This window comes from Erythrolamprus reginae, chromosome 1 (assembly GCF_031021105.1).
Source record: "Erythrolamprus reginae isolate rEryReg1 chromosome 1, rEryReg1.hap1, whole genome shotgun sequence".
Lineage (NCBI taxonomy): Eukaryota > Metazoa > Chordata > Lepidosauria > Squamata > Dipsadidae > Erythrolamprus > Erythrolamprus reginae.
Window position 1 is genome coordinate 369779004 of NC_091950.1, and position 16086 is coordinate 369795089.

At 39.2% G+C, this 16086-nt stretch overlaps 1 protein-coding gene across 2 annotated transcripts in view; it reads right to left on the reverse strand.

Annotated features, from left to right (window-relative positions):
• THADA (THADA armadillo repeat containing) overlaps positions 1-16086 on the reverse strand; it is a 114792-nt gene that overhangs the window by 36736 nt on the left and 61970 nt on the right. Inside the window, exons 28-31 of one of the 2 annotated variants that reach the window (XM_070734532.1) lie at positions 13302-13391; positions 12289-12420; positions 10725-10775; positions 2388-2556 (exon numbers count right to left, since the gene is read on the reverse strand). In XM_070734532.1, the coding sequence (XP_070590633.1) occupies positions 2388-2556; positions 10725-10775; positions 12289-12420; positions 13302-13391 (442 nt within the window). The remainder of the gene's footprint in view (positions 1-2387; positions 2557-10724; positions 10776-12288; positions 12421-13301; positions 13392-16086) is intronic. The other variant, XM_070734533.1, reaches the window with a different exon arrangement.

Genomic DNA, 16086 nt, shown 5'->3' on the forward strand with positions numbered 1-16086 from the left:
AGAAAATTTTTGCCTCTTCTTACGAACTTTTTTCGTCTTACGAATGCCAAACCCGAACTTCCGGGTTCGGCGTTCGGGAAGCTGCTGGGAAGCCCCGCATCCCGGCTGTCACCTTTTAAAACAGCCGGGGGGCTTCCCAGCAGCCTCCCAAAGCCGAAGCCGGAAGTTCGGGTTTGGCGTTCGGCTTCGGGAGGCTGCTGGGAAGCCCCCCGGCTGTTTTAAAGGTGACAGCCGGGCGGCAGGGCTTCTCGGCGGCGGCAGGTTCGTAAGATGGAAAACGTTCGGGAGGCCGCTTTGTGTTTTTGGCTGGGAGGGAGGGCAGGAGGTCCTGCGCTGGGGGAGGGAGTCAGGAAGGTCCTCCTGCTCCCCCCTCCCAGCGAAAAACACAAAGACAGTCTGCTGCCGCAGACCCCTTTGTATTTTTGGCTGGGGGGGGGAAGCAGGAGGCGCAGGATCAAAAGTGCTGGGGTGGGGGAGCTGTCGGGACACCCCCCACCCCAGCACTTTGAATCCCGCCACTTCTGCTGGATACGGGCGATGGGTGGGATGAGCTGCCACAGCCACCGGCTTCCGTGCCGCTCCTCCCACCCATCGCCCGTATCCAGCAGAAGCTGCTGGATTCAAAGTGCTGGGGTGGGGGGGTGTCCCGACAGCCCCCCCACCCCAGCACTTTTGAATCCCGCCGCTTCTGCTGGATACGGGCTATGGGTGGGACGAGCTGCCACAGCCACCGGCTTCCGCGCCGCTCCTCCCACCCATCGCCCGTATCCAGCAGAACCTGCTGGATTCAAAGTGCTGGGGTGGGGGGGCTGTCGGGACACCCCCCATCCCAGCACTTTGAATCCCGCCGCTTCTGCTGGATACGGGCAATGGGTGGGACGAGCTGCCACAGCCACCGGCTTCCGCGCCGCTCCTCCCACCCATCGCCCGTATCCAGCAGAACCTGCTGGATTCAAAGTGCTGGGGTGGGGGTTGTCCCGACAGCCCCCCCACCCCAGCACTTTTGAATCCCGCCGGCCAAGAGCACTCGGGCAGCAGCTTCTGCTGGATATGGGCGATGGGTGAAACGAGCGGCGCGGAAACCGAGCCCGGCCCCGTGGGCTCGGTTACATCTTCCGCTGCCAGCCAGGCAGCGCAACGAAGAGAGGCATTCGCTTTCCTCCCGCCGGCCCCTCAATCGGGCCGGCAGGGAACAGAATGGAGCCTTCCGCGGCGGCTGCCTGCTGGGCTGGTAAGGGGGGGAGCTGAGCCCAGCCCCGTGGCATTCGCTTTCCTCCCGCCCGCAGCCGACTGATCGTGGGCGGCTTCCCGATCTCGGAGAGCTTCCTGGGCATGAAAGCTCACGAATGCAACAAGGACGAAAGCCAGGAAGCTCTCCGAGATCGGGAAGGAGCCCACGGTCAGACGGCTGCGTGCGGGAGGAAAGCGAATGCCTCTCTTTGTTGCGCTTCCACCAGCATGGCCTGGCTGGCAGCGGAAGATGTAACCGAGCCCACGGGGCTGGGCTCGGCTCCCTCTCTTACCAGCCCAGCAGGCAGCTGCCGTGGAAGGCTCCGTTCTGTTCCCTGCCGGCCCCGGAGCCCGGCCCCGTGGGCTCGGTTACATCTTCCGCTGCCAGCCAGGCAGCGCAACGAAGAGGCATTCGCTTTCCTCCCGCCGGCCCCTCAATCGGGCTGGCAGGGAACAGAATGGAGCCAGCCCAGAAGCAAGAGACGCAGGATCGGCGGCAGGCGAGGCAGCAGGTCTACATCCTGGGCGGGCGGCGGGCGAGGAGGCGCAGCCGAGCGGCGACAGCGGCGGTTCTCCTCACTTCGGAGAGCTTCCTGGGCATGAAAGCTCGCGCATCCAACAAGAACGAAAGCCAGGAAGCTCTCCCTGGCGGAGACCGTCGGCCCCTCAATCGGGCCGGCAGGGAACAGAGCGGAGCCCACATGGCTGTGCTCCGTGATGGGGACCACTGGCTTGCCTAGCGGGCTGGGAAGGAGGCGGAATACTGGAGGAGGAGGAAGAGGAGAAGGAGGGAGGAAGGAGAGAGAGAGAGAGGGAAGCCGCCCGGCTGTTTTAAAAGGTGACAGCCGGGCGGCAGCGGGTTTTTTTTGCGGGGTTTTTTTTTGTTGCACGGATTAATTGACTTTACATTGTTTCCTATGGGAAACAATGTTTCGTCTTACGAACCTTTCGTCTTACGAACCTCCCCATTGGAACCAATTAAGTTCGTATCTTGAGGTTCCACTGTATGTGTCCCATTTTTAATACCTTGATTATGGGAATCATCTTGATTTTTAACAATCATTAAGTTTTCCTATTTTTATCAATTTGGATATTATATTTTTGTGAATGTGATTTACTTCACTGATGTTACAATATGCAAAAAAGGCAAAACTCACTTGTAACAGTGTTCCATGGACTGCATTCTGCCGTATACAAGGATCAGTGCTATCTGGAAGGCCAGCTAACAAAGAAGATACTGTCTGTGGCACCAAATTTAGCATAACAAACGGAACAAGAGCTCTTCCAGCTAGTTCGCGTGAACGGTACACAGGAGAGTTACCGCATCTAGAAGTCACGAGATAAAAAGGCAGAATTTTCAGATCTCATGCATATGCAAGGTATCTCAAGAACAGTATTTATAATGAAATATTCAAGAAAATATTTATGCAATCCCTAGAAATGGATACATTCCATCCTAAAATAATTTGTGAAATGAATAAATTATTTATATACAAAGCACTTATCATCTTTGATAAACCTTATCAGATAAGGGGATTATAATAATAGTTTTATTTTGAACTGACGAGCTTTTTGTTGATTTCAGTTTGTATACTTTTAGTGTGCCACAAGATGGCACTACTTGAATTGTATTTTAATTGTGTATTTCATTTATTTGAATTACACTCACCTGAAACCTACGCTTTTTCACCAGATATATGCTGGTGATTAATATATAAAGATTCCCATTTTAGTTGTTAACTTAAGAAAAATGTTTTTTATCACAAATCCCACCCAGCAATAAATAGACAATACCATGATAAAGACAAAGGCATGGCAGCTGATTTAAATTCAACTAGGCAGATGACACCAGTTAGAACTAAGGAGAGACAAAACTTCCTTTTAAGTGGTATTTTTATTGTAAAAGTAATGTAAAAAGATGTCTTTACAGCCAAAATAATTTTGTTTCCCGTGAAATGAATACAGAACAAGAATCCCTGTAGCCTGTAGTATCTGCTGTTGAGTTGCTACCAATTTCTTGCGTTGGATTACACAGAACAAAAATTAACTCTATTATCACTCTATATAATTTATTTATAATACAGGTAGTCCTCGACTTACAACAGTTCATTACTAACCATTTGAAGTTACAACAGTGCTGAAAAAAAGTGACTTAAGACCATTTTTCATACTTATGACCTTTCAGCATTTCCATGATCACGTGATTTACATTCGGATGCTTGACAAGTGGTTTGTATTTATGATGGTTACAATGTCCCGGGATCATGTGATCACTTTTTAGGACCTTCTGACAAACAAAATCAATGGGGAAGCCAGATTCACTTAACAACTGTGTTACTAATTTAACATCTGAAATGATTCACTTAACAAACTTGACAAGAAATGTCAGAGTAATGATGATTTAATAGCTGATCAGCTGATATAAGGCTGTAAACTGAAATGCTGATGCAATGAGGATTAGCCGGATTACTGCCGCTTTAAGAAGCTATCTATGTAAGAGAGGCCATATCTCTCTTTCTTCATGTATTTCTCTCCTCCTCCTATTCAATCTACATTGTAGTTCTCCATGTAGACTTGAAGTTTGCTTGCTTGCCCGGTATGTGCTCACCATGTATTTGTATATCACCATATATGTAGAAGTCTTGTATATAAAGCAATGTAAGACAAACCTCTGTATTTTGCTCCTGAGTTGTCTCAAGATCACGCTGTGCACACTGACAAGAAAGGCCATAAAATGGGGCAAAACTCACTTAACAGATTTCTCACTTAGCAACATAAATTTTGGGCTCAATTGTGGTTGTAAGTTGAGGACTAATACTGTATGGGCAATCTTCATTTTAATTGTTGGACCATATTTCATTTAGAGCAGTGGTTCTCAACCTTGAGTTCGGGACCCCCTTGGGGGGTCGAACGACCATTTCACAGGGGTCGCCTAAAACCAGGGGAAGAGACAAATTTCCAGTGGTGTTAGCAACTAAAGCTTCTATTCTGGTATCTCGGAACATATTTTTACAATCCAACCAATCAGGCATTTACAGGGGGGTGTCCCTCTGACCTCTTGCCAATCAGCTTAAATATCTGTTGGCAGAATTGGCGCTAAACATATAGTTGGGGGTCACCACAAGATGAGGAACTGTATTAAGGGGTCGAGGCATTAGAAAGGTTGAGAACCACTGATTCAGAGGATCTCATTATTTTGTACATATTTTCAAATAAACAGATTTATAGGTTCAGTACAGTCCATGGAGAGGGGTGGCATACAAATCCAATAAATAAAATAAATAAACTTCTGAATATATGGCCTTAATGGTATGCGATACATGTACTCCTGATATAAGCAGAAAAAAGAAATTCTGGTAGCACCACAAACACGTTAGAAAATAGTCACTAAAGTATAAGGTACATGTTACAATCCTAACACAATATTGCACTTGCTTTAATGTAGGCGTTCTTCCCTTTCATTTATTGGCTTATTTGTAGAAGTACATGCCATGTGGAAAGAAAATGAGCAGCTTAGCAAAAGGATTAATTAAAATAAATAGCATTTACCACAACAGTGCAATACAATTTATCTTAAAATGCTTCCATATTTAAGCTATATTATCCCTATTTATATTTAACAGGTTCTTGTAGATGTTTCTTTTCAAATACAATTAACTCTGACATGATTGCTAATGTTTAGTTTCTAATTAGCAGTAACTGTACACTCAAGAATGCCATTTTTTCTCTTCCCAATCATTTACAAATGATGATTTCCCAAAAGAATCTGGCTTCGGTTCAGGAGAAAGAATGGAAAATGGGAACAGTGCCAGCACTTGTGGCTGCCAGATATTTTGTCAAAAGGTACTTTCCAAAAGCATGATTCAGAGAGTTTTTTTTCATAACCACTCTAGAGCTACATTCCACTGTATTTAATTGCATTAGTCTCATTTCACTAACATAATCAAATACACACCATAGGTCAAGTGACTTGATTTAGTGTGTTTTATTAAAGACGTTTTTAAACAGAAGCATAAGCATTCAGAAACCTAAAGTTATTTATTACATAATGGCAAACTAAATACAGGTGCGAGTATAACAGTAAAATGCATTAAGGAAAGAACTAAAATAGAAACATAGAAACATAGAAGACTGACGGCAGAAAAAGACCTCATGGTCCATCTAGTCTGCCCTTATACTATTTCCTGTATTTTATTTTACAATGGATATATGTTTATCCCAGGCATGTTTAAATTCAGTTACTGTGGATTTACCAACCACGTCTGCTGGAAGTTTGTTCCAAGCATCTACTACTCTTTCAGTAAAATAATATTTTCTCATGTTGCTTTTGATCTTTCCCCCAACTAACTTCAGATTGTGTCCCCTTGTTCTTGTGTTCACTTTCCTATTAAAAACGCTTCCCTCCTGAACCTTATTTAACCCTTTAACATATTTAAATGTTTCGATCATGTCCCCCCTTTTCCTTCTGTCCTCCAGACTATACAGATTGAGTTCATGATACGTTTTATGCTTAAGACCTTCCACCATTCTTGTAGCCCGTCTTTGGACCCGTTCAATTTTGTCAATATCTTTTTGTAGGTGAGGTCTCCAGAACTGAACACAGTATTCCAAATATTGTCTCACCAGCGCTCTATACTGTATAAGGGGATCACAATTTCCCTCTTCCTGCTTGTTATACCTCTAGCTAATTTCAAATTAAGTGTTTAATACTGCAAACACAGAGCTATATAAAACAGTCTTTATTCCATGTCATGAAATGCCTCTCACAAATATCAAATTAAACAATATATGGCACTGCCTGAATATTTTCCCTTTTTTCCCCCCCTATGCCACTTCTTTCTCATTCAGTTCTATTCCCAAGCTCAATTTGCTAAGTTTATTGATTATAAACTCTTTTTCTTCTAGAATTACAAATACCAAGCCAAGAAGGCAGAAAGCTTCTTTTTCCATACATGTATTTTGCATTTCCCCCAAGAGAAGAAGTTATCTTTCTCTTTGGTGTCAAACTCAGGGGTGCATAAATCTGACCTGCGGATATTAGAATATTTGTTTCGATAATTTACAGGGGAAGGAAGGGAGGAAGGGTATAGCTCTCTAAATACAAGCCTCTAATGCAGTGTTTCCCAACCTTGGCAGCTTTAAGATACTGTATTTGGACTTCAACTCCCAAAATTCCCCAGCCAGCATCCGCTGGCTGGGGAATTCTGGGAGTTGAAGTCCAAATATCTTCAAGTTGCCAAGGTTGGAAAACACTACTCTAATGAAATGGACTGAAGAAATACATTTCATTATTTTCCAGCAAGGAATTCCACCTTGATTGCTCCTGTATTCCCTGCAACTATTCTTTGTCAGAAATTACCAGACATAAATGTGTTGAGCAAAAGTAGAAAGAAAAAAAAGGCGTCACTACATAATCGTCCAGCAGATGTAAACAAGTCATAAAACTTCAGGTTGGGTTGCCTATTTTTGCTTCCTTGTTATTAAAGTCACAAAGAAGTCATTCAACAACAGTGTATCTGATTCTGGAGTTCCTGTCTGTAAAACATACTATTTCCTTCTGGCAGTTCAGAGTAAACATAGGAAATTGTTTGAATTGTCAAATAAAGTCTCCCAAGAATAAAAGGTGCTAGTAGCAACCATGGTTCCTTCATGTTAAAAAAATACCAATAATAAATCTAGACTTAACATGACTGGATTACAATGAAATCTCTCTCTGATCTTTCTTCTCAGTGAAACTGACTTGGAAGGTTTTTCTTTTCCCTTTAAAATTACTCTGAAGGGACTTGCCCTTTTAAAGTGAATAGACAAAGCAAATTAGACAGGCTTTATCATGCAACACCTGGAAATTCTTGAGGTAAAAGCATAAATGTTGTAATTGAAGTAAATGCTCTGTTTGTGTTGTCTGCATTTAACCTTTCCTTTTTTTAGAATAAACTTTAAAGCATGTTATGCCTGAGCATGAAAAAAATAATCATATTGTCCACATAAGACCTCCCTGAAATCCTGGTAGCCCTCAAGAATCCTGTTGGCTGAAGAGAGAGAGGGAGAGAGAGAAGGCAGAACTGAATTTCTCACTGCCTTTGAACCTAGAAAACTGCTGGGACACACTACCATTTCAAGATCTCATTTAGAAAAGCCAGAGCCAATACAATCTCCTTGGTAAAGGCTGACAAGCTTTTTCTCTAAAGGGCCAAATCTATCACTCTCCGATTCTGCAAGCATGAATGGCATGAATGGGTTTTAGCTATAGTTTTTAGATTTGTATTGCATTGTTTATTGTTGTTGTGAACCACCCAGAGACTTCAGAGAGGGGCGGCATACAAGTCTAATAAATTATTATTATTATTATTATTATTATTATTATTATTATTATTATTATTATTATTATTATTATGTCAGTACAACACAGCAAACGAGATCACTATGCTGGATTTCGTATTTCATCACCAGTCGGGCGCTTCCCAAGCACCTAGGACTGCGTAATGTAGCAGCGAATTATGTTTGCCGATCCCAGTAAAGCGGCCTTTTGCAATTGACAGATGGAGATTTTGTCAATTCCAATGGTTTTCAAATGTCTGCTGAGATCCTTTGGTACTGCGCCCAGCATGCCAAGTACCACTGGGACCACTTTCACTGCCAGAGTCGTTGCAGCTCGAGTTTTAGATCTTCGTATTTCACTAATTTCTCTAGCTGCTTCTCCTCAAATCTGCTATCTCCTGGGATTGCGATGTCGATGATCCATACTTTCTTTTTCTCCACGATCACAATGTCTGGTGTGTTATGCTTCAGAATTCGGTCAGTCGGAAGTCGGAAGTCCCACAGTAGTTTTGCTTGGTCATTTTCGACCACTTTTTCAGGCTTATGATCCCACCAGTTCTTTGCCACTGGTAAATGATAGTTCCGGCACAAGTTCCAGTGGATCATCTGTGCCATAGCATCATGTCTATGCTTGTAGTCAGTCTGTGCGATCTTTTTGCAGCAGCTGAGTACGTGATTGATTGTTTCATCTGTTTCTTTACAGAGTCTGCACTTTGGATCGTCTGTTGATTTTTCAATTCTGGCTTTGACAGCATTTGTTCTAATGGCCTGTTCTTGTGCCGCCAGTATTAGTCCTTAATAATTAATAATTATTACTAATAATAATAATTATTATTATTATTATTAATTAAGTCTGCAAGTCAAGGAGGATAGTTAGAGTTCACAAGCAAAGATGCCACTAATAGTCTGCCGCCACTGCCATTCCAAACACTCTGTGCCCAACTCCTCAGTCCCATTCCTTACTCCAGGAGCTCAGCTGTGCCTTGGCCATGGCTATCTGTTGCCCACCCACCATTCTATTCTTAGCTTGAAGAGCTACAAAAAAGCATGTTGTGGCTGTGGAATTCTGGCAGTTGCTCTATCCACCTTAAAGTTGATAAAGTTGGGAAACACGGAACTAGATGTTTATTACATTTCACAGAGCTCATTTCTCCATACCAATATGAGTTCAATTAGTTCTGTTTTGCAATTTGTTAAAGCCATATGGAAGTTATTACAGTTTTTTTTTCTTTTTTAACTATTTCATTGGTTTTCTTCACAATAAAGGATAATTCTGCCAACTTGAGGCTATTTCAAAACTAATATAAAACAAACAAAAGCAATTGCTTTCTTGTTATAGTTATTTCACTTATGTCAACAATAAAAATATAAAGTATATGAGAACCTTATTCAGCAATAAGCGACTATATGAAAAAACATTATCTAGGGTGACCAATGTTTTCCACTGAGGAAAATCCCAAATATAGATCCGAAGCAATGAGCAACAGTGAACTTGATTCAACAGAATAATCAAGTTTGAATGTGATTATTCACTTTTCAAAATAGAAACTAAGGTTTAATAAACAGTGGAATGGACTAGATGAGGTTGACTCTTCCTCAGTGGAAGATCACAGTCTACATTTTGTTTCGCATTAGCTCATAAGAATTTTAAGCAATGAACACAAAGAGCATGTTTGAGTCTACGGAGAGGGGCAGCATACAAATCTAATAAATAAATAAATAAATGTTATTTATTCCTGATTAAGAGCCCTGTAATTGCTCTTGCTGACTGAGAATCTTAAACATGTGTAGCACATTTTGATAAGAGAATATGGAGCCTGCAAACAGATCCATATTTTAAGATTAAATTTCAAGGAATTTGATTTGGCACTTTCCAGTGTTATAGCTTTCCCCTTTCCCTTTATCTTGGAGGCGAATAAAAATAGGACTATGCAAAAATTCAAAACAAATATATGAATCATTAAACCACAGACATCCAAAGAGAACTAACCCCATTAGTATTCAAGTCAATCTTAAATGGGATCCCTCATTTCTGACTCCCCATAACGAGTTAAAACAAAATACAACAGATTACAGTCACAAAATTACCATTGGAATATTTTATATACATACACACATGTACACACATATAGTTGCAGGTGACTCAGAAACATATTATATATTCTACCTGGCACAATCTTAATTTACTTTCTATTTAAAACAAAATAAAACAGAAGTCAAGGGCGATGCTATTTGCACATTTCTCAAAGTGAGATATGACTTGCCTCAGCAAACAAATAGCTAATCAAGTTACAACATCCAAATCCACAGTCCATATTTATATTTCTATCAATATTGACCAAGTTGAAAAGATGAAAACCCCGTGTTTGAAGCATAACATCACCTAGTTTCAAGCCCCTTCATTAAATATTGGCTTTGCCACCCCTAAAAACTATGTAGATAAAACATCTTAACTTGCTTTAGAAGCAAAAAGTCATGATTTTAACTTGACAAATTACTAAGCGTTTATTAACATTAATTATTTTCTCTACATATTTTATAACCTCACGAGGCTGAAAATTAACATCTAAATTAACTATAGATTATGATTTACTGATGCACATCATCTGCCACTTGACAAAACCCCCCTACATTTTAGCCCCTTTGCCCAATGCTACCATTACTTTGGGGGGGGGGGGAGCAGGTGTTTCCTATACAATCTACCCCAAACATTTGGGACCATTAGAATTCTCATATACAGGATGAGAAACACGATATCAAAATAATGGGAAGTGTTATGGCCACTCTTTGTTGCACTTCAGCTCTGTGTCTAGTTCCAGACAACACAATAAAAGAACACTGAGGAACTGTAGTTTGTAAAAAACATCATACAAAGATCACTTAAAGGAAGCCGATAAGTCTAGTTTAAAGAAGAGAAAAACTAAGAAGAGACATGATAGCAGTCTTCCAATATATAATGGAATGTATTACAGGGCAGAGGAGATGGAAAAATTATCCATAGCACTCATAGGAAAGACAACGCTCATAAGAGGAAGTCAAAAGGGAGAGAGACAATCTTGAAATAAGGAGAAATTTCCTGACTATAAAAGATATTAAGCCATGAAACAGCTCCATCACCGGAAATTTTCAAGGAATCTTTAGACGCAATTTGTCTGGAATGGTCTGAAGAATCTTACCCTGGGCAGGATATTGAGCTACGTAGAAGCCTTTCTCGGCCCCTTACAACTCTAGGATTCAATGATTCATAATATTCAGTGGCGAACAATATTTTTTAAACATCATTTATTCCTGTTTCTGCCATTTTATATTTCTAATTGCCATTCTTTATTTGACATTTTTCTCTCTTAAGCAATTGCTTGATCTTTTGTGTCTTCATTATTAGTTTGATATATTTTTAATCTCTTTCTACATGCCCCCAAATTACTCTGGGATTGATATTAATCAGAAATTGAAGAAATGAAGGACTGAATGAAATTATTGCTTCATGGAATTCAAAGGGGCCATTTAAATACCCTGCTCTATACAGGATTTCAAGTTAAAATAACCACAATAGATGGCAATGGAGTCCCACTTCAACACCATCCAACAAACAGGAACCAACATCATTCTGGGTCGCTCTTATTGTTGAGAATTTTTTTCTAATATGCAATTAATAAGCACCTTTGAATCTTCCTTCTATTGATTAGAATTAGCAATAACCAATAAATTAATTTAAATGTTTGCTTTTAAAATCAATTGAAGTTGAGCCTTATTTAAGAACTACAGCCCATTGTGCAATGGAATAAAGATCAATATCTTTTGTTGAAAGCATAACGCCTGTAGCAAAACCTACAGCAAACAGTGAATCAATCAGAGGAAATGCATTGTTAATTAGAATTAACCAGCATTTAAAAGAGAAGATAGAAGTCCACATGTAGTAAAAACAGACCAAAACTCCTAAAGAAAAATAAGGGCATGTGCTAGAAACAGAATAGTAGGACGAACCAACCATATGGTATTTACATTATGGTAGACATGCTTACTTGTAGAATCTACTAGATTAAAATGCAATTTTCATATCATAATGAATAAGAGTTGTCTGATTTAATAAGGAAAACCAAGTGATCTTACCATACAAATTACCAAGATTTGTGGCTAAAATTCATGCATAATTCATTTAGAACACAGCAAGTTTTAACTCAATTCCAATGGGGGGAGAGTGAGGGAGGGAGAAAGGGAGGGAGGGGGGGAGAGAGAGATGGGTGATAGAAAATTAAACCCTTGGTGTTTCCTAAAGAACTAAGATAGATCTTGGCCATTTCTTTTCTTGGAAAGCAGTGGGAAGACCACATAACTGAATCTTCATACCCATCATTGTCGTCGATAAAGTAATCAAAAAGACAGAAAAATAACTTCAGCGCCTTAGGTATTTTACTACAAAATCACTTTATATAGCCTCTCAAGAAAATAAATCACTTTTATTTTTTTGGAAAAGCACCTTTGGGACAATCATGACCTGGATATTTGAGAATCTTCATAGACAAGCTATATTATTATTATTATTATTATTATTATTATTATTATTATTATTATTATTATTATTATTTGTATGCCATAAGTTTAGTAAACTTACATTTACTAAAAAAAATAAATGGTGTAAAGGAATGAATGAAAACATTATTTTAGACTATTAATACTTTGCATTAAAAAATGAACTACAAACTTTCTTAAGGAAAACTATGCATTAAAAATGTAACTTACCTCAAAATAAGAGGAACAAAGGAAGCCATGCCAAGGGCAGAATATGTGCCATCCATTGGTGATGGATACAGCTTACTCAAGACCAAAAGCAAGAGAAATAAGCCTGGGTGAAGCTTCAACTCTTTAGTTTTACTACATAAAAATATGCAAAGTTTGTTTGAATTATAAAATTGCTTTCTCAATTGAATGTTTATACAGATAAAGGGCCAAATGTTAAGAATAGAGTTTCATAGTCATGGACCAAATGTATTTACTTTTACATGCTTTAAAATCCCCACAAGCACGTAACCCAAATACATTGCAATAAAAGAACATTAATTATACTATATACTGCAATATTAACGCAATATTGGGTTTTCAATTCAATGGTATAGAATGCGAAGGATGTGCCTTTGTGTTTTATTTTTATAGTTATATGTACACTGAAGATGACATTTAATTTTGTTGTACGAGGTGCAATGGCAAATCAACTAAATAAACTAAACATATTTTAAAAACTACTTTTTTTTTCTATAGGAAAGCTGAGTCCCAAAGCCATCAGTTAAAAAAATATATCAATGTGAATTCTGTCTTAAAATTTGAAAATAAAAATGAATTTAAATTAATCTTTAAAAAATTGTAATGCAGAATGTCATCTTTATATGTTCAAAAATACATAAGAATGAAGAGAATAGTTAATTGATTTTAATAAGTGTTCAAAAGAATTGCAAATAATTTAAAAATTGATAAGGAAAAAGTACTTCAGAACTAATAATTAAGGCAACCTACATTTTTCAGGCTTCCAGACAAAAATACCATAAACTGCAATAAATACTACTTAAAGAAACCACATTTTTATTCAGGCTTACATGGATGCCAAAACCCCCCAAAAAGTTAAGTCTTTTTTATAAACAGCAGAGAAGTAGCATGTTCATGCCAGGTCTGAAGTATTTTTCCAAATAATTTTTGAACAATGTCCTGTGAATTTTATCCTACCAACCCATTTTCTACTTCTCTAACAGTTTGTTTCTTACCTGTCTGCTGTACTGGTTATTTGTTCCAACTGACTGAGCAAAAATGGATAAAGACTTGGAAATCGAGTAAAGAATTCCCTTCCTGTCATTCTGTAGAAGAATGTTAGAAAATTAGTAGTTTATGAAAATATACTATTTTCAAGACTGTCTTCTAGATTTATAGATAATTGGGAATAATCTAAACAATTCAATAATTCATGAAAGACACTGTAAGATATGTGTAAATAATTAAAAATATTCTATGAAATTATTTTATAGAAATAATTTTTAATTATAATTTGTTATATTTCATTTTTAATTATAATTAAAAAGTAATATTGAACAATTTCTTACATTAGACATTTATTTCATTGAGAAACTTATTTAACACAATTGTGGAATATAACTCATAATTCCAAATCATCTCATCTATTGATGAGTTGCGGCAGGGGTGACACACTCAAGGCCCACGGGCCAGATCTGGCCTACGGGGTGCTAAGATGTGACCCACGGGACCAACCTGGAAACAGCAAAGGACCAGCCCAGGGTGCCTCTGCCAGGAGGCCTCCCAAGCTCCATTTTTGCTGGCAGAGGGCTGCAAAAGGCTGTCATGGGCAAAAATGGGTCCCAGGAGTGTGTTCATGACCACTCTGAGCTCCATTTTTGCTGACAGATGGCTTAGTTTGCAAAGCAAATTAAAACAAAAAGAGAAATGTTTATCCTTTTGCATTTGAGTATACAAGAAGGTACAGGAAAGGTGAAGGGAAAGAAGACAAAGAAAAAGATGGGAAGAGAGCAAGGAAGGAAAAATAAGGAAAAGGGGGAAGGGAGAAGAAAGGAGAATGAAGAGGAAAGGGGAAGGGAGGGAGGGAGGGAGGGAGGGAGGGAGGGAGGGAGGGAGGAAGGAAGGAAGGAAGGAAGGAAGGAAGGAAGGAAGGAAGGAAGGAAGGAAGGAAGGAAGGAAGGAAGGAAGGAAGGAAGGCTATAATGAGAGTGAGGGTCTGAGGAAAGTCCTGCCTTAGCACTTGGCCAACACAGGGACCGACACAAGTGATGTTGAGCTGGCCACACTTTCCCTGTCCATGCCTACCCCAGTGCCCTGAAATCAAGCACAACCCTGATGTGGCCCTCAATGAAATTGAGTTTGACACCCAAGTTACAGCAATCTAGTGTCAGGGAATCTGCAGCCAACAATGTAATGGACTTTCATAGGAGTTTTTTATTTTAATGTTTCAGCTTTTAGAGGAAGCTCCCCACCACTAAGTTTAATAAAATAGCAATTGAAGTGGTAGAACAAGTAAAAGAACTATTATTGGATTGAAAATAATTGACTACAAATGGAATATGGCAGAACTGAATACTGTACTTTCTCCCATACAAAATCTTTCTACATACAGAAATTCAATTCCAGGTACAGGAGAAATCTTTCCTTTGGTATAATTTTACATATGCCAAGTACATTTCTTTCTATTACATTTATTCGTTGCTATCTAATACTTTAGAACAACTACACCATATGAGATTTAAAATGTAATAAATCTAAATTGTTTCATAAAAAAGAAAAATGTAGCATGAGAAATTCTAGGAGTTGAAAGCCACACATCTTAAAAGTTGCCAAAATTGCAAAGCACTGAGCTACAGTATAGATGGTGTTATTGGAGAAATGTAATGGTTGTGCAACTTGTTTAATGTGTGAACACTCCGTCTGTGCTTGAGAATGGATGAACACTGAAGAAAGAATGAAAGAAAACTAGAGATTAATTTGTTAAATGTGCCTGGGGAGATACAATTTTTCTGACTGAAAGTGCGTGAGAAATAACAATGAACAAATTTGGGAAACACACTGAAACTTCATGCCCAGCAAGGGATGTACAAGTTGAATTGTGGTTTTTCAGCAGGTCATTGAATAATATATATCAGTGAAAAGGAAAGTTAATTGTTTGTTGATTTAAAGAAAGTGAATAGGCTTGAAAGTGATAAATAGCCTTGAATTACACATACTTTCAAATATGAAGATAAAGGTTGATTGCTGAATGGAGTAGGAGCATAATGGAAGTAAAGCATTCAAGAGAATAAATGGAATTCTTAGACACTCTTTATACACTGGGAAAGCAGAAAGACAACGAATTTCAGGCTCCTCTTATATGCTTAATGTATAAGCAATGCTTATATTTGCATTAGAAATGTGTTGCTTCATTTGAAAGGTGAATGTACATTTGTATGAAAGTGATTCTGTGTTGGTTGTGAACTAAATAGTTTGAAGCAAATAAAAGATTATATGATACAATGAATAGTATAGTTCTGAAAAATGAATATATCCAAAGATGAAGATAGCTGTGTCTTATAGGCAAACAGAGAGAGACTCATGGCAAAAATTGGAACAAGGGAGTGGAATGAATCTGTGTGTTTTGGGAGGAGGATTACAAAAAAAAGGGCAAAATGGATAGCGACATTTGAAAAATGTGCAAACAGCTGAAAGACATTTGAGGAAGTCCCCCCTTGACAACTTTAATTGGGAAAAGCAACTCCTTGGCATAAGCAAATGTGTAATTAAGTGAAACATCATATGACTATTCCAATAAGTGACTGTCATTCTGGCAGTCATTATTGCCAATGTAAAAATAAATCCCAAACAGTCATTAGGCAAGGACCAGCCCAGTCCAAACCATTCCTGGCTTGGTTTCCCCCCTCCCCTCTCCCCGTCCTGAACCTTGGTTTTTCCAACACAACTCTTCTAGCCTTGAAACCACTGTTGAGAAGTGCCATGTTAAATGACAATAAGCCCATCAGTGTTGTGGCAAAGAGA